The 14311-nt window shown below is 42.2% G+C and overlaps 1 protein-coding gene across 6 annotated transcripts in view; it reads left to right on the forward strand.

Annotated features, from left to right (window-relative positions):
- Window positions 1-2344: 2344 nt before the first annotated feature.
- The window catches only part of DACH2 (dachshund family transcription factor 2), a 673780-nt gene continuing 661813 nt past the window's right edge, over window positions 2345-14311 (forward strand). For 2 of the 6 annotated variants that reach the window (XM_014569658.4, XM_075940745.2), the window contains exon 1: window positions 2352-3443. In XM_014569658.4, coding sequence (XP_014425144.3) covers window positions 2947-3443 — 497 coding nt within the window. In that variant the 5' untranslated portion in view covers window positions 2352-2946. Of the gene's footprint in view, window positions 3444-14311 lie in introns of all 6 variants that reach the window. The other 4 variants (XM_075940749.2, XM_014569659.4, XM_075940744.2 and 1 more) reach the window with 4 other exon arrangements.

Below are 14311 nucleotides of genomic sequence, written 5' to 3' on the forward strand. Positions count from 1 at the left end.
AGTAACAATAGTGATGGTTGGATGAGCCACAAGAGGTGGGTCTGCAGCCACCTGGGAATATGCCCGGGGGGAGGGGGGTAGAGCGAAGTCTGGGTGCCCCTAGAGCTAGTGGAAAGAACAGCAGGCAGATGGTGGACCAACCAGCCACGGCAGCAGAAGGAACTTTCTGTGACAGGCTCTTGCCCTTTTTATTGCCCTACCTTTCTTGCTAACTAAGGGGGCTCCATTGACAGTTGATAGTCTCACCCAGTGATGTCAGCAGAGTGATGTCAGATGGCAGACAAGACAGAAATCTGAAGTAGGGCAACAATGGTGGTCAGGGAACCCTCCCTCAGGTTTCCTAACCAGATAGAGGGACACCACTGAGGACAAATAATGGGAACAACCACTAGAGGGGATATGCAAAGTATCAGAGAGTAGTTAACAACAGTTCACAATCATGCTGGAAGGGCATAAAAAGTGGGGTTCTGCAGACATCTGTATTGGGACCAGTTCTATTCAGTATCTATTCAATACCTTCATCAACGATTTAGATGATGGCATATAGAGTACAATTATTAAGCTTGCAGATGATACAAATCTGGGAGGGATTGCAAGTGCTTTGGAGGACAGAGTCATAATTCAAAATGATCTGGACAAACTAGAGAAATGGTCTGAGGTAAATAGGATGAACTTTAATAAGGACAAATGCAAAGTACTCCACCTAGGAAGATACAACCAGTTTCATACATACAGAATGGGAAGTGATTGTCTAGGAAGGAGTACTGTTGAAAGGGATTTGGGGGTCATAGTGGATCACAAGCTAAATATGGGTCACCTGTGTGATACTATTGCAAAAAAAGCAAACATGATTCTGGGATGCATTAGCAGGAGTATTATAAGCAAGACACGAGAAGTCATTCTTCTGCTCTACTCTGTGCTGATTAGGCCTCAGTTGGAGTATTGTGTCCAGTTCTGGGCACCACATTTCAAGAAAGATGTGGCGAAATTGGAGAAGATCTAGAGAAGAGCAACAAAAATGATTAAAGGTCTAGAGAACATGACCTATGAGGGAAGACTGAAGGAACTGAGCTTGTTTAGTTTAGAAGAGAGAAGACCGAAAGGGGACATGACATCGGTTTTCAAGTATATAAAAAGGTGTTACAAGGAGGAGGCCTCTGATGATAGGACAAGAAGCAATGGGCTTAAATTGCAGCAAGGGAGGTTAAGGCTGGACATTAGAAAAAACTTAATGATCAGTGTGGTTAAACACTGGAATAAATTGCCTAGGGAGGTTGTGGAATCTCCATCTCTGGAGATATTTAAGTGCAGGTTGGGCAGACATCTATCAGGGATGATCTAGACAGTGCTTGGTCCTGCCGTGAGGGCAGGGGACTGGACTCGATCTCTCGAGGCCCCTTCCTGTTCTAGTATTCTGTGATTCTAACTAATGCTAGTCTGGTTGTGGAGAGAATGGAAGCTAACCACACCTCCGCACTAGGCTGCATTTGGGAAAAGGTGGAAGAGGGAGGCCAGGCTGAAGGATGTGGGAGCTACACAAGAAGTTCCGTTGGGTGGCCATATACAAGTGTGTGTGAGAATGGAGGCTCAAACAAAAGAGAGCAATCACAAGCATGAAGAATGTGCAAGTGCAGAAGAAAAGTGGGGCTGGGTGAAAGGAGGCAAACAGAAACAAACAGCAAGGAGAGAAGGCAGATGAGATGGAGGCAACAGACAGTAAAAGCAGGGGCAGGCAGGGCAGGTAGTCAATGAAGAGGGCAGCCACTGATGCAACCGCCGAATATGGGATTCCTGGAACTCTCTGATCCTGCCCCTGCTGGCATACTCATGCTGCATGGAGGACACCATTTTGCAAAGCACACCATCCCAACCCCTCTATGTTCATGTGTGACGTCACACTGTTGCGAGCAGTCTCATGGTATCCACCATGATACTGGCCAAAATTATGTCTGGTTTTATATTCCTGTCAGACAGTGCAAACCGTAGAAAAATGACTGGCTTAAAATTGGACAAATAGCCTGCAAGCAACAAAATGTGGGAGGGAGGGGATCATGGAGAAGGACATGCAAGATGTGTGTGTGGGGGCACAGAGTGACTAGGTACTAAGTGTGAAATATCCAGACACTTTCAGGATCCCTGGTCTCCCTAAGGGCCCAAGAAGTACAAAGGGAAGGAGACTTGTGAAAAAAAGGGGATGGCTTGTTGCCTGATGGGGAGGTAAGGGGGGAAGGGAAAGGTCCACGCTAGATAGGAGCAGTGAACCACAAGGGGGGGTTAGCGGGCAGGCAGAGGGAGCAGGGGACCGATCTATCAGCCTACTGCGAACTCTTGAGGAAAGGGGGCGGGGGGCAGAACATACGCACCTATCTGGTAAAGTTGCCTGCACGGAGATACAAACCAAATCAACACCAACCCCACAAAAACAAAACACGCGGATCGTCCTGCGCCCACAGGCTTGAGCAGGTGCCGGGCAGTGCACGCTGAGCACCCTGGCAGACATCCTCGGGCAGCTGCTGCGAACTGCAAAGGAGGGACGGACCCAGGCAAAGCCAGACAGGTGGCCACCTGCCTCAGGGCGGCGAGGAGCGAAGCGGCAGCCCCAGGTGACCGAAGGCTGGCAGATGGTCACTTTGGTCCGCGGGCGCGGAGGCGACGGGCCGGAGGTGGAGGCAGGGCTCCGCGCCACTCCCCCTCCCCAGCGGCGGCAGCCCCAGCGCCCCTCTGCAAGCAGCCACTAGCCGGGGCCACGCTTGCTGCGGGCCAGGCGCATTGGCTGGAGGGGGCTGTCACTCTTCCTCCACCCCCTCCCCGGCGGAGGTGGGGAGGGCCCTGAGCGAGCGGCTGCTGCGTGCGCCAGCGAGTGGGAGACTCTGTTTTGGGCCGTGTTGCAAACACTTGGGCAGAGGGAGCGCGGCAGGGCGCGCGGCTGAGCCGCGCCGAGTGACCATGGCTGTCTCCGCGCCTCCAGTCATCTCGGCCACTTCCAGCGGCGCCAGCAGCGGCGGCGGCAGCGTGGGAGTCCCGGGGGGCTTGTTCCGGGCAGAGCCCCTTTATTCCTCCAGCCCCGCCGAGTCCCCCCGGCTCACCAACAGCCTGGTCAACACTTTCCTGGCTTCCAGCGGCGGCGGCGCGGGCGGCGCCGGCGGCAGCAGCGAGTGTAAGATGGTCGATCTGCACGGGGTGAAGGTGGCTTCTTTCCTGGTGGAGGGGCAGGAGCTGATCTGCCTGCCGCAGGTCTTTGACCTCTTCCTCAAGCACCTGGTGGGGGGGCTGCACACGGTCTACACCAAGCTGAAGCGGCTGGATATATCGCCCGTGGTGTGCACGGTGGAGCAGGTCCGCATCCTGCGGGGGCTGGGAGCCATCCAGCCCGGCGTGAACCGCTGCAAGCTCATCACCAGGAAAGACTTCGAAACTTTGTACAACGACTGCACCAACGCCAGGTGAGCGGTAAACTTCGCTGGCGCTCCGGGCCGCGGCTCTGCGCCTCTCCGCGCGGGGCCGCCCGCCGGCCTAGGGCAAAGCAGGGCGCTCAGCCTCTTCCAGGCACGGCGGGTAACCGGCCACCTTGCGCTCTGGCGGGCAGAGCGCTGGGCAGACGCACTCGCGCCTGGAAAACTTTCTTTCCGCGGGGGTCCCGAGCCTTAGGCGGGCGATGAGCGTGTTCCCGAGCGGCTGGTGGCTCTGCTCTGTAAATGGATCAAAGAGCCTGCGGCTGAGCTCTCCTGAGCCCGCTGCGTCCCTCCCCGGGTTCGGGCGGAGTGCTCCCTAGTGCGCTTCGCAAGGTGCTTCCAGTCCAGCAGCTTCTGTCTCAGGGCAGATGAGCGCCTTGCCGGCTTAATGGTGGGGCTCCGCTGCGCGGCTAGACGGGACGGTCTGTTGATAGCGTGCAAACTGCCACTTAGCCTGCGATGACATTTTTTTTAGAGAGGGTGGAGATGCAGGATGCAACAAGAGCAAGGCTTTAGAAACGGAAATCCCACATTGGCATGAATAGCCAAGTTGTGAATGGGGTAGTGTTATGGGGATGCTCCCTTCACTTTGGGAAACTTTCAGGCAAGTTTTCTGGACCATACGGTCAGCTTAACTCACTGTCTGTAACTACGGAAGCAGTAGGAACATGAGTGCTGTCAGAAAGGATTGTAGCAGAGTTAGATGTAAAGGAGGTAATAAATTGTATCATATCTGTTCTAAAGAAAGGGAAGTGATTTAGTACAGGTGATTGCACAAAACTCTTAAAATGTTGAACTTTCTTGCTATTCGTTTATTGAATCTGTGTGCTACATAGCTAGCTGCATTAATCAGGAACTTGGCACATTATATTAAATGATTTTGCACCTTCTCACAGATATTGTATCAGGGCCATCTTTCAAATGACTACCTAAAAAGGAATCTTAGTGCTTTTTGCTTTAAGTTCTTAGCCATGCATGTTTTCTCTCCCTAAAACTTATAGTTTCTAGTTGTCTGAATTGTTAACATAACTTGTGAAGCAGTCCTCCTAAGTCTAGCAAATAATGATAGCCAAAGAAAGTGTGCTGTGTGTAGTTTATAGACAAACTGTTGCTTAGTATAACTCTAGAATAATGGTACATTATTTAATCTATATTGTGGTATAGCCCTTGTCCTGTTGTGTTTAAGACTTAAACTCAAAACTGATCGTATTCTCGGAAGAATCCTACTGTGTTGTTCATAAGTGAGGTCATAATCCTTGTTTGTGACCTCATAGTTTTTGCTTTAGAAATGGTAATGATCTCATCAATAAAAACTTTCTGGGCTTAGAAATATGTAGTAAGAAGGGGTAAATTATGAGAGAGAACTCTAGCTGACATCCAGTAGTTTAACATTCAGCAATTTCTAGGGGAAAAACTCAGACTCACCTTTCTGTTTTAGCAAGAAACGTTATCGTTGCATATACTGTTCACATGTATGTTGTTTAGGCTTACATCAGAGAAAAGTTAACTTTCTATATTAGAATACAGATGATTAGCTCTTAATGCTTAGAGTCTGCTATGCAATAGTTCCATGTTTTAAGTAAATGCATGCACAGAAAGAAATTTGAAGTCCTGTTTCACTTATTTGGAGTCTGATTCAGCTCCCATTGCCATTGGCTTTTGATTTTTGCATGGCAATGTTTTAATATTATGTCTTTTTTTCAGTGATAAAGGTGACATTCAGAGCTGTTTCAATTCCATTCCTGTCTCTGTCTATATGACTTGTATTCTTTTTCTTGCTTGCATTCAGTTTCTCCTGATTCCCATTTATTTCAACAAGTCCTACTCCTCTGTGGTCTCACAGCTACTGACACATTAAAGTTTTGATGTATAAGTTGTGTGACCACAGTATTTGAAAAAGATGGGAAAAAAATTCCATAACCTTTAGCATACTTAGTACTTAAATTTTTTTTTTGCAAAAGAATCACAAAATCTTGGTGCCCTAACTATTAAAATAACATGATTTTGAAATCTGACTTGCAGGTTGATCTCAGAATCACATTCTTTGACACAAAATGACCACTTTGATTAGCAGAAATAAATAACTATGCAACTGAATGGATGATTACACACATGGTTTGTAGATATGTGCATGTTGACAAAAATGGCATGAGATGCGCAAAAGATTGAAATGCGTGTTTATTTCAATTTGCTCTTCATCATACTTACATGACTGGGGCTGGGAGTTTAGGTAAGATATGCAATGAGAGGTTGAGAGACAAGGGCAGAGGATCTCAAAATGTGGACATAGTCACTAAGAGATGCTGTAGGAGGGTTTGAAAGATGCAGCCAGACAAGCCAAAAGATGCTCAGAAAGATGAGAGATATGGCTAGGGCATGGGAGAAAGAGACCAACAGGACTGAAATAAAGCACATACCTGTCCAAGGGCAAAAGCAACTCTCAGTTTAAAAGATTATATGGGAGAAAGTGTATGTGTATAAGCCCCTTTTACCTAATTAAGGAAATAAAATGTTTCTTCATCTGTTTAGAAATAACTGCTACCAAGATATTTTTGAAGATAAGTTTCACATCTAACAGTGAGATAGTCAATGTGATTAAGAATGCGTGTGAAACAAACTTTTTTCAAATGAATTATCTTAAAGTTGAATGTCTGCAGCTTAACATTATTAATTGTAATATATTAATTAATTTGAAATGCTTAAAACATAACACTTAGTTTGCCAAATTATTTATTGACCAGACCAATATATTTCATATCCAGAAATACCTAACGAAAATAGATAAATTGTCATATGTAATGAAATTCTCCTCTCTTACTAAATGTATCAAATCCTGGACACTACTGTATGCAGTCCATGAATTATATAATACATTTTAGGTGAATTTTGTCATACAATGTAAAATTATTATATTCCTATAAATAGTGTTAGGAAAGATTGTGATATCACTGAAAAATTAGATTTTTTTCTATCATATTTCTTAAGCACTATATCCTGCAATTCCAAAATGTTGTACATTCCTTTCTTATCCCAAATTACAAAACCAATTTTATAGCAGATTGCATTTGAACATAATTTTAAATTCCGAGTCAGACTCAAATTTCTGGAAAAGTAATTATAGTTCTCACAGTTGAAATTTTGTTTACTTTCTGTATTATTCGTGTGATTTTTAAAAAATCCAGCTTTGCTTTTTCGTTAGAATGAAACCACAGCCATAGAGATTAATCAAAGATTGGACATATTTAACATTTTTTCCTCACTCTTACTATGTGGCACAATATTTTCTTAATTGAACTTGTGTACTGGTCTGTTAAGAACTATGCATGTACAAGTGAAGTTTTATAAGTTCCATTTAATGTATATAGCATTGGTGTTGTGTGTATGAATACTCAACCAATTTATATGAGAATTTTTGTGTAGTGTAAATTAAAATGTTGTACACCCATTCCTATACACAGCATTCTGAACCATACTTATCATTAGCCATCATTATATAACTTATTTTTAGGAGCCATGAAATAAAACTTTAACCTTTTCATGGGTCAGAATGAGTGAGTCTTTTTACAAAACCTACTTAAGAAATAATTTGTGATATTTTGGAAGATTACTGAAATCAGAAAACAAATGATTAATTCTGACTGTAGCATTACAAAGTTTATTCTAATATTTAAAAGAAAAGGATGCTGTTATATGACTTAATATACAAATACATTAAGAAAATTTGTTTAACACTTTGTAATAGACCCCAAATTACATATGTATGATTCATAATCAATCAACAAAATATTTCTGATAAGATTCTTCTGGGCATTTGTATTAGATGAATCCTGTAGTCTATAGTGATAGTATTGCTCTGACTTATTTTCACATAAGAAAGTGTTTTCAGGTGAAGAGAGATGCAGAGCAACACATGACTTATTTTCTGTGTCAAATTTAAACTATTTTGTTGAGCTTATATTTTGTTCCTTTAACTTGTTCACAAACAATTAAAGATTTTGGAAATGAACCCATGCAATAAAATGCAGACATTTTATTTCATGGCATAACAAGGATCTAGTTACGTTGTCTATTAAAAGCGGCCACATAGTCAACAATGCTTTGTCTTTTATTAGAAGAACGATGTCAAGATTATAATTAAAGTAATCCAGTCACGTGCCACTGCACAGAGCTTCCCATGTGTATATTGATTTTAAATGTACACTTACACTTCCATAAACTACTTTGCTTTGTCTAAGTAAATATGTAGTGTTAATTCATACTTGCCAAAACTTGTTAGTTTAGGAGGTGATGCATTAAAATAAAAATAGTCAATTTGTTGTTGTTTTTTTTCATTGTGGAAAGGAGATTTACTTACATTCCATTCTACTGAGGGTTTGTGCTAGCATAGTGGACTTTGTTAGAATACAGAAATAATTGTTTTCTATTTTAAAAGGAAATACTGGTTATATTTTGGAAAAATAACAAAGATGATCATCTTTGGACATTTTGAAGTTATTTTATTTGTCTCAAAGTCCTTGGCTATATTAAAATACATGTTATTGGCAAATCTAATCTGAAGAAACCACAATCAACATTTTTTATTTTTCTGACAGCAGTAGAGCTTTCTATTTGTAGCGTAATGGGCTTTTTCCAATAGCTAAACCTTTTAGTAGTTTTCCTGTCTACATTTATTTACATTTTCTAGAGTAACTTTTTCAGATTGAAAATACTGTGTTTCTGGAGCAAAGACAAAAAGGCAAAACAATTAGGTATTAATGATATTCTTGTTGCATATTCAAAAGGTCTTTGCAAGCATTTCTTCTTCTTTTCCCTTTTCACCATTTCAACCTGCAGAACTCTTCACTGTCACTTCAAATCACACAATTCTAAAAAGATAAAACAACCTTTAAACTCATTTGCTTTGGGAAAGAAATAGAGCATTTGCACCCAATAAGCCTGATTGTGGAACTGCATGCAAATTGTGTTTTGATTTATCTCTTTTGCACTTTTTTCCATTTGAATTGATCTTGCATTAATTTTGCCAGGCGGCTCTGTGAGGCTGCAGATGTTGCCCTGTGTTTAATAAATCAATGAGACAGATCTGAATGAATCACTTCAGATGGATTCTCTGCTCGGTTTGATGTCTAGATGTTATTCTTAGCTTGTTATCATGACAGATGCATTAATGTTCCCATACACTGCCAGCAATGTCAAAGAGATTGAAGCTTTTAAAGTGGCGGTATCCCTTTTTTGAGTTCTGTTAATATAACTAAATTGTCATTTGGAACAGGGTGAAAATATAAACTTAATTAAATAATTATTTTGTGGAAAACATTAACCTCCTGATAGCCCTGTAATACAAAGTTAAACATATATAATTTATAATGAATGATTAATTATTGCAAAATGGTGGAAATCAATATTAAAATCCAAGTGTAGTATAGCTTTTTAATAGTGTAACCCTTTTCTCAACATTAATATTTCACTGTAACAAGAATGACTAAAATAAGTAATATAAGACTGGGTGTCCCTATAAATAGAATAGAATTGTGTCCAAATTGATTAGAAGATGGAGTTAATTTTTTAATCCTTACTAATATATTTCTTTTGGATATAGTGCGTCCATCTTCAGTGTTGTTTGATAAAAAAGAGAAAGCAAATAGTCCGTTGTGTTTCCATTATTACTTCACCATTTATTGCTGGAAATATTTGAAAAGTTGTTCAGAGTTTTTATGACCTGTAGTAAGATCACGGATCCTAAAATAGGATGGCATATTCTTACTTTTATCTAATATTTTAAATTCTGAAAAAGCTCAAAAGCATAGAAGGTTCTTGTTATCTCCCAGCTACATTAAACACTATTTTTACTGGTATTGTTATGTTTTCTTTTAGTGGCCTTCCTTGTTTTTTTCTTTAATAGGTAAATTAATATCTTGTGATTTGTGGTGAACCCTGGGAGATGTTCATCTAATCTATTAATCGACTTTATCCTTTCCATATCTTTATAAAAATAAAATGTTAACATAAAAGGAGTAATCATGTAAATATATGTATATTTTAAAACGGCTTAGTTTCCATTCATTAAATCTTTTGAGGATAAGTGGGAAAAAAATCAGCTGTTGTAGAGTTATGCTGATGGCGTTAGTATTTCTTGCTACAGCAGATCCAGTTTGAGTCTAAAGGACAGCATATGTAATAGAAATATGCAGTATATACAAATTACCTGAAGCTTTAACATTGTTACATATACCTTTATTTATCCAATATATCAATGTGTGTTATAGAATTAAACTTGCAACGCTTCCTCAAGTGACCAGCTCTTCATTCGTGGAATTATACATGAAGAATATGGGCTGCTGTTGGGTACATGTATGTGCTTTTTTAAAAGGTAAAAGTGTATAGTGATCTTCAATACAGTTGCCATCCAGAGGAAAAGATCCTTATGTCAGGGAATTGTATTACATATTGTATAGCTTTTGAATGTGAGAGTATTGTTTACTTTTACATATTTTATAACAGTTGTATGAAGAATTTTACTAGGATATATATGTGTTAGATCCTGGCTGAACAAATTTTACAAATTGAATTTCTCATGATGCCAGAACCCCAATCAAAAGGCCCAGTGTTAAGGTGATAATTGGTTTTGGTTAAGTGAAACTTGCACTGAGATCAGTGCAAGGGGTGAGTTAGAACTTTTTAAATAGATATCGCTAGTATATGAACCTTTGTCTTTGGAATTGGAGCATAATGCTAAACCCTTCATTTGATTTCCTTTCTGAAAGTGATAAGTCTGCTAAGTATCAAGGAAAGAATTGACTTGTACATGTATTTTTTTTCTCAGAATGTATCAATAATTTTGGGCCTCATCTTTCTTTCACTGAACTCAGGGCCTTGATTGTTTGCTCTGCATATTCTTGCATTACTATATAATTTTTATGTTTGAAGTCATGAACAAAAATATAAATCTTTAAATCTAAAATATTGGTCTAACAGGGCACTTGTCAGTATTCTTTCTTGCTTTTTTGGCAGAGTTCTTTGTGAATATTCTTCTGTTCAAGAAGAGTAATGTAAACAAGAGAGTGCATATTTTTTAACACATCATTATCTGAAGTACTCTAATGATAAAAACTGTAATGGCAACAAGAATAAAACATCATTAACAATAGCATGTATAAATAGCAATGTATATGGTATAAACAGCCACAATTTGAGATTTTTTAGATTGTATCAAAAGTACATTAGAGATATTGTAATACCATGGCATTTTTCTTTTGGGGTAAGTTAAGGCAAGATTTTTATATTTTCGATTAAACATGGATTATCAAGTACAACAAGCACAACAAGTATGTAATAATTCTCAGTGCTTTAGATTTATCCTGTTTGATATTAGAACTCTCCTTTGGGGTAGTGCACTTCTGATCTTGATTCCCTACTGGTGAAGCATGGTTATCCAAAATGACTTGGTAATAGGCATTTTCCTCTCATTTTACAATCTGTGAATTAGGAACATTGATTCCTACTAAGTCGTGCACTTTGGTACCTCGGAACATTTCAGGGAAGGTTACTATCCTAATGGAACTTATATTCACATGCATTTCTTTCTTCTTGGGTGGCATAACTAAGTTCCTTTTTTGCATATGTCTTCATATATGTAAAGTTTCCAGTCACTAGCAACCTTAGGAAGATTACATGTCTTGTGTCCGTACATTATTTTGTCTCCAACCATATATATTAAAAAAGTGTTGCCTATGGGACGACAGAGTGACATCATCACATCACTCTGGCGTCCCACAGGTTCCACCCTTGCATGGCCTCCCTGTCCCAGACACTGTTCAGAGATGGCAAAGCTGCCTGGCAGCCTGGCCTGGGCATATTCTGCCTCTCTGCAGTAGGGCCAGGTGGCCGCAGCGGCAGCTCCTCACTGTGCTCGGGGCCCCAACGCTATGGGATCCAGTGGAGAACCACTACCCCTGGCTGCCTTGGGCCAGAGCCGGGAGCTCTTTGGGCTGCCGCCTGCCCAGAGCTCCAGCCTCAACTCCCCCTTCCCCTGAAAAATTAGTATGCCAGTGCTGGTTTCCTTCAGGGGATGTGAGAGAGGAGAAAATCCCAAGACTCGGCGCCAGGGAAGCGCAAATTGGACCTGGCACAGTGTATCGGGGCTTTCTCCTCTCCTGCAGGAAGCCGGTGCTGGCATGCTAATCTTGCGGGGGAGGAGGGAGTTGAGGTTGGAGCACCTGGCAGGCAGCAGCCTGAACGCTCCTGGCTCTGGCCCAAGGCAGTGGTTCCCTGCGGAGGGCATTGGGAGTGAGCCGAGAGGCTGGGGCTGGCTGCTGCTGGGAGTGTGGGGAGCTGAGAGGCCAGGGCTGGTATGGCCTGGTCCTCTCCGGCAGCTAGGAGGAAGAGCTGGCCTTGCCTACTGTCTTCACTTCCCAGCGGCCGGTTCTGGTGTGGCCCCACATACCATCTCTCCTCCCCAGCGGTTGAGTCTGGTGCAGCCCTCCCGTCCCTGGCGGCCAGGTCTGGCACAGTCCCCAGACCTCTCCTCCTTGGCATTTGGAGTGGGGTGAGCGGCTATGTGTGGCGTGGTCCTGGCCCTCCCCTGCAATCAGGAGGAGAGCCGGGCTTTCCTACCCTCAGGAACTGGCACGGCCCTGGTGACTGGAGAGGTCGGGGGCCAAAAGGCCGGGGCTGACACCATCGCTGGTCCTTCCCTCCCCAGCGGCTGCGGGGCGACCCGAGAGGCTGGGGCTGGCATGGACCTGGCCCTGGGGTGGGACGAGAGGCTGGGGTTGCCTGCCTCCACAGATGGGGCGGGGGGGAAGGGTTGGTGAGTGTAGTGAGCAGGGGCATTGCCTCCTAGTGTATATATCAAATGTTTTTTTCCTGCAGGACAGCAGAGTGACATCATCATGTCACTCTGCATCCCGCCACCCCTCCACCTTCAGCTGCCCGGCCTCCTTCCTCCTTCCTCCCTCCCTCCTGTCCCTCCCCAATGCTCGGGGGGGAGGGAGGGTGAGGAGGGGGGGTGGATGTGTTGGGTGGAAGCTGCGAGCTCCATGGCCTCCCTCCTTCTGATCTCCCCAGTACTTCAGGGTGGGGGAAGATGGGAGTTGCACAGCCTCCCCACTGCTCCGGGGGCCCGGGAGCTGTGAGCTGTGCAGCCTCCCACTCTCCCTCTCCCTGCACTTCCTGACCCCCTCATGCACCCTCTTGACCCTTCACCCACAGCCGACTCTCTCATACTCCCCCAACCTGATACCTCGCACCTCTAGCCCCCTCACTTACCCCTTCTACTGCGACCCTGCACCCCAGTCTGCTCCTTCCCTTGCCCAGACATCTACCCTCAACCTGCTCTTCCCTACCTCCCCCTCTCCCCTGACCAGACACTCAGCCCCTAGCCCACTCCTGCACCCTCCCCCTGGTCAGATGCCTACCCCTAGAGAGAGCGTAGCCATGCTGCACTATTAAACTTATTTTGTTTGTTAGTGTATTGTCCAAGCTTTCTTGATTAAAGTTATAAATGGTGCCCACCACCCGAAAGTACAAAGGACCAGAACAAATGAGTAGCACCAATTTTATTGTTATTTAATAATTTTTAAACACCTTTTCTGTTTAAAAGTGTATAATATAATGTGTATGTTTAGGCCTAAAATGTTCATTTGCAATAGTAGCTAATGATCTTATCAAGTTTCTTGTGGCTGATATTTGGTAACGGCATTTAGCAGATAAGCTACATTTAGTCTCTTTATGTGATGGGTTAAAAAGAAAAAGTAATATTGATCAGTCTCTGGCTTAAAGTTTTGAAATCAGCAACAACCTGAACACAAAAGGCATTTTTTATGATTTCTCAGCTTGCTATTGATCTACTAGTTTTATTGCGCTCATTATTTATTAAAAGAATTTGCAAGCTAAACATAACGTTAAGCTAGTTTGCACACAGGGACCGCACTTAGGAAATTGAATGGAAATTGCATTAGAGATGAACATCTGTGCTATTTTTCCACTTGTGTGTTTATGGGTTTGTATAAAAGGTGTATTGGATTAACAGTTATATCCATTATAGCTTGCAGCAATATGTTTTAGTTGTTATTTAGAAGAAAGTCTCTGTTTGCTTATCTTCAAGGTATGTTAATACCATCATATACATTGTTTTGATTTGCCTTATTCTTTATTAATGGATATGTTACAGTTTTTGATGTATAAAATTCAAGATATCTGACTATTATACTTTGTGATACATTACAGATGAAGCCTAAGGCTGTTTGTTTATTAAATTTTTAATTGAAAGTTTCTTGTAACACTGTTAACTAAAGGATTGCAGTATGAGTAGTTTGCCAAATACTGAGATAAAATATCTTGTTTTATATTTATGATATACAGATATGTAATTTAAATTTTGACATGTTCATCCAGCAATTCAGACGAGTTGCTGTCCTTTATCTGAATAATTTCTATGACATTTTGAATCAGCAGACCTAGTGAAAATATTTTGAGATCCTTTCAAATGATCCCTCTAAAATTTTCCATCTGTGTGTAGAATACATTTTATTATGCATACTGAGGCATGTGCAGATGTGCACCACCAGTGCAAACACATGCTGACAGCTGGGCAGCATTTGAATCTCTTCAGTGGTCACCTAAGTGCTCAGCTTACAGAGAACGCTGATCCTTTGCCCTTCAGTATACATGTCTAATTACCATCAACAGTAATAGAAGCTTTATGACCCCTTTCAGGTTTGGGATCATCTTCTAAAATAGTGTTGTTTGTGTTCTCTTTGTGAAATAAAGAGCTATATAATAGCCAGTGTTGAGGAGAGGAAAGAAGTGATATCTTTAATTAGCAGTTTTAAAATACAGAGAAAATAATGTGATCATTGCTT

The sequence above is a fragment of the Pelodiscus sinensis genome, chromosome 13 (assembly GCF_052426305.1).
Source record: "Pelodiscus sinensis isolate ZL-2025 chromosome 13, ASM5242630v1, whole genome shotgun sequence".
NCBI classification, from domain to species: domain Eukaryota; kingdom Metazoa; phylum Chordata; order Testudines; family Trionychidae; genus Pelodiscus; species Pelodiscus sinensis.